General features: G+C 37.1%; 1 protein-coding gene across 1 annotated transcript; it reads left to right on the top strand.

The window, feature by feature from the left end:
- The first annotated feature begins 526 nt into the window (after window positions 1-526).
- On the top strand, window positions 527-3,281 carry LOC139785444 (uncharacterized). The gene is made up of 6 exons (XM_071724597.1): window positions 527-581; window positions 801-988; window positions 1,070-1,324; window positions 1,525-1,725; window positions 1,865-2,026; window positions 2,112-3,281. Exons 2-6 carry the CDS (start codon window positions 824-826, stop codon window positions 3,279-3,281), a joined length of 1,953 nt encoding a protein of 650 aa, XP_071580698.1. The 5' UTR covers window positions 527-581; window positions 801-823.
- Window positions 3,282-4,054: the final 773 nt, after the last annotated feature.

Below are 4,054 nucleotides of genomic sequence, written 5' to 3'. Positions count from 1 at the left end.
GCGGTAGCAGCTCGCGTCCAAAATTTAAAAATGCCGGGGAGGTGCCCAAGGAGGAATGGTTCGCCGTGTTATACGCAAAACGCAGTCGCAACAGATGCTTATCCCATTCCCGGTGGTCCTTCTCGATGAAGGCGACGATCATCGTTTTCAACACCCGATTTACTCTTTCCACGGGGTTGGCCTGAGGGTGGTAGGGGGGTACCGTGACGTGCGTTATTCCGTTCTCTTCCGCGAAACTCTTTATTACCTTATTTACAAATTCCGTCCCGTTGTCAGTCAAGAGAGTCCGCGGAGTGCCCCATCGCGTCAAAATCAAATCTTCGAGGGCCTCCCTTATTTTCGGCCCCGTGGCCGCCCGCAACACCCGGACCTCCACCCATTTCGTAAAAAGATCTTGAATAACGAGAAGGTATTGATACCCCGCCTTACTACGGGGCAGTAGAGGCCTAGATAATCAGAGAAGCGACATTGAGGGCACGCTTGCTGATTGGCTGACCGCGGCACCAATCAAAACCGAGGCTATTGGGCCCGCAGCTGATTCCGTGTGCACGTGTGCAAAGTAACGTGTTACATCAGGTTAGGTGAGTGAAAAAGATTAATATATTTTTAATATTATTAAGAAAAGAATTGTAGACATTCGTGAAGTTTTTGGGACATCGTAAATATATGCATTTTGTGTGGATGAGGGTTATATCATACAATAATCAGTAATATTTCTGTTTACTTGTAACTAATTGAGAGAGAATGTGATCATATTTTTAAATATTTTTATAAACTTATTACATTTGTCGTCTTTACAGAAATCAAGAGTTTGTGAATAAAGATGGTAAAAGTGTGTGAGGTATTCGGTTGTACAACAACGGAAAAAGAAAGACTCTGTATGCATAAATTTCCTAAGAAGAATGTGGAACATCGAAATGCGTGGGTAGCTTGGATTACTCGTAATCGTCCCGGGTGGAGTCTGAAATGTAATAGCAGAGTTTGTGAGGTATTTTATAGGATTCATAAAATATTGAAACATGCCCTCAGATGTGTGTATGTTTATCATGTATTGTCTATTTTGTTGCAGTTGCACTTTGTTCCTGAGGACTATGTGGAGGACACAAGAGGAAATAGAATTCTTCGAAGGCTGAAAACATCTGCTATTCCCTCATTGCAAGTAGAGGAAATTGAAGATAGTGAAAATCATTGTAATACGAAAACTATACGAAGATTTCGACAAACCGCACAATGCTTGAAAGATGTAACAAATATCCCTATTATAGGTGGTAAAGAAAAAGAGAATGAGCATGCATACTGCTTAAAAGTATTAACTTGTGATGAAGTAAGTATTCTCTCGATTTTATCATTGTTGTGCCAAAATATCATATATGCTGCGTTCCAATATTCACTGCCAGTACTAAAAATCTATAGTATACGTAACGGAAACTATAGATTTTCAGTACTGGCAGTGAGAATATTGGAACGCAGCCATAGTGTTTGTAAAAATAATTTTTTTTTCTGATCAATACATCCTTCCAGCAGGTACAGGACTGTTTAGAAGTAGGAAATACTCATAAAGGGGAAGAATTACAGCTGAGTGTAAGATGTTTGAAAGATGAACATAGTGATGTCACACATGCAATGAAAACCATCGATAATGAATATACATCTTGTTCAACGCCACCAATCAAACATCCATTGTTGACGAGTAGACTAACTGCATCGTCGGCTTTATTGCAAGAGGTCATGACAGTATCAGTGGCACAAAAAGATTCCGACAATGATTGCAATATTTAGGTAAAGGATTTTTCTTTTCTTTTCCAGTTTTGTTTGAAATTGTGGTCGACCTTTTGTATATATTTGTTTATGCATTCTTTTTTAGTTGGATGCAACCACTGCTGATGTACTGGACAGCGAAAACCAAGAAACTTTGCAAACAGAAGAAGCATTGTTAAAAGAACTAACCGCATCATCGGCTTTATTGCAAGAGGACATGACGGTATCAGTGGCACAAAAAGATTCCGACAATGATTGCAATATTCAGGTAAAGGATTTTTCTTTTCTTTTCCAGGTTTGTTTGAAATTGTGGTCGACCTTTTGTATATATTTGTTTATGCATTCTTTTTTAGTTGGATGCAACTACTGCTGATATACTGGACAGCAAAAACCAAGAAACTTTGCAAACAAAAGAAGCATTATTAAAAGAACTTGAAGAAAAGAATAATATAATAAAAAGTCTAAAAAAACAAATTGCTGCAACGGATCTCAGTTTGCAAAATATTACAAAACTGTATAAAGTGACTAAAAAAAATTACTTCGATGAAAAGAAACGTTTGAAGAGACTACAAGAGTATCATTTTAAAAGCCATGCAGGTGTGTCCGCAACATTACGACCAGATCAGATTAGAGCTTTAAGTAGAAAGTCCACTAATGGTGTGAAATGGAGTCTTGCAACTATAACAGATGCTTTGGAATTTAAGTTTAAATGGGGAATTCGTGGTTATGAGTCTTTTGTGAAACGTGTTCCGATTTATCCTACGGCACGAACTTTACAGAGAAAGTTGCAGCATATACAATTTGATAGTAATATTCTAGAGGAGATATTTCATATGCTGCAATGTGAAATGACAAAATTACAACCTCACGAAAAAGACTGTGTAATAGTAATGGATGAGATGGCCATCAAGGATGAGGAGGTGTTTGATCCAAGTAGTAAACAGTTTATTGGGTCTTGTACTTTTCCTACGCATTCCGGGATAGCCAATAAAGTTTTAGTATTTCTACTGGCAGGCTTAACAACTCGTTGGAAATACACCGTAGCCTATTACTTTACTAAATCCACTGACTTAAAATATAAGGAAAGCAAAGTAAATGCAACTGGTTCAGCATTGAAGAATATTGTTCTAAACATTATTGAGAAATCAGAAAGCATTGGTTTACAAGTTCATGCAATAATCAGTGATATGGGTACGGATAATAGAGCTATGTGGAATGCTTTTGAAGTCGGTTGCTCAAGACATCATGTCAATGTTTCTGTTCAACATCCAATTAAGGCAGAAGATAAACTGTTTTTTATTCCAGACCCTGTTCACGTTTTTAAAAATATTGCTTGTATGCTAAATAGCAATAAAGTTATTACTTTGCCCCATGACATTTGTCAATCTGAAAATCTTAGCTATCTACAGGTTCACTTGCAACATTTGGATAGACTTCTAAACCTTGAGAACAATTTTGAACTAAAGATTGCCTTTAGACTTATTGAAACTTACTTGCACTGTCAAGATCAGTATAAAAAATGAAAGTTTCAACTGCACGATCAGTTTTTAATAAAAGAACTGAAGCCGGATTGAAAATGTTAGCCAAAAGAACTAATGATTCTGCTATTGAAACTACAGCATTTTTTATTAATCTCGTTAGCCAATGGTTTGCTCTCATGACAAACAGAAAGAGATCTTTAGGTCTTAGTAAAAATAATATTGAAAATTATAACGAAGCAATATATCACATTAAAAAGACCCGTACTATTTTTCAAAACATGAGCATTGGGGTAAAAGGACAGTGGAAACCAGTGCAGACTGGTGTCATTATGGCCACTGAGAGCATTCTGCAACTACAAGATTTTCTTCTTAACAAACGGGGCTACAAATTTGTTCTGACCGGCCGCTTCACACAGGATTGCTTAGAAAATTTATTTTCGCTGCTCCGTTTTAAATTGCCTACCCCGAATGCTTTGCAAGTGAAGCAAAATTTGAAACTCATTACTATGACACAAATTTCCTCTTGCTCCAAAGTAACCAGTTATGACACTGACATTTCAGTGGATGAGCTCGAAAGTATTAATATAAATTTCTTGGACGTGTCAAAACAATTGGCAACTGAAAAATGCCAAGAAAAGGAGGTTCAAACATTCATGGAAGCTTCAGCTATTCATGTACCAGAACTGACAGATGTTTATTTAAACTTGATAGATAAGTGGGAATGGCCAATCATATATGATATTGCTGGAGCTGTGATACGTAGCATTAAGAAAGTGTGCAATACTTGTGATGTATGTTTTAATGCTGTATTATGG

Source organism: Temnothorax nylanderi, unplaced genomic scaffold (assembly GCF_030848795.1).
Source record: "Temnothorax nylanderi isolate EJ_2023f unplaced genomic scaffold, tnyl_v1.0 TNYL_tig0802_pilon, whole genome shotgun sequence".
NCBI classification, from domain to species: Eukaryota; Metazoa; Arthropoda; class Insecta; order Hymenoptera; family Formicidae; genus Temnothorax; species Temnothorax nylanderi.
The sequence above is the reverse complement of the archived record's forward strand: the minus strand, read 5'-3'. Positions and strand labels throughout refer to the sequence as shown.

Coding starts and splice junctions, on each gene's coding strand:
- LOC139785444 (XM_071724597.1), top strand. CDS start 824: ATGGTAAAAGTGTGTGAGGTATTCGGTTGTACAACAACGGAAAAAGAA. Junction 1,325..1,524: donor AAGTATTAACTTGTGATGAA/GTAAGTATTCTC, acceptor TCCTTCCAGCAG/GTACAGGACTGTTTAGAAGT. Junction 2,027..2,111: donor ACAATGATTGCAATATTCAG/GTAAAGGATTTT, acceptor ATTCTTTTTTAG/TTGGATGCAACTACTGCTGA.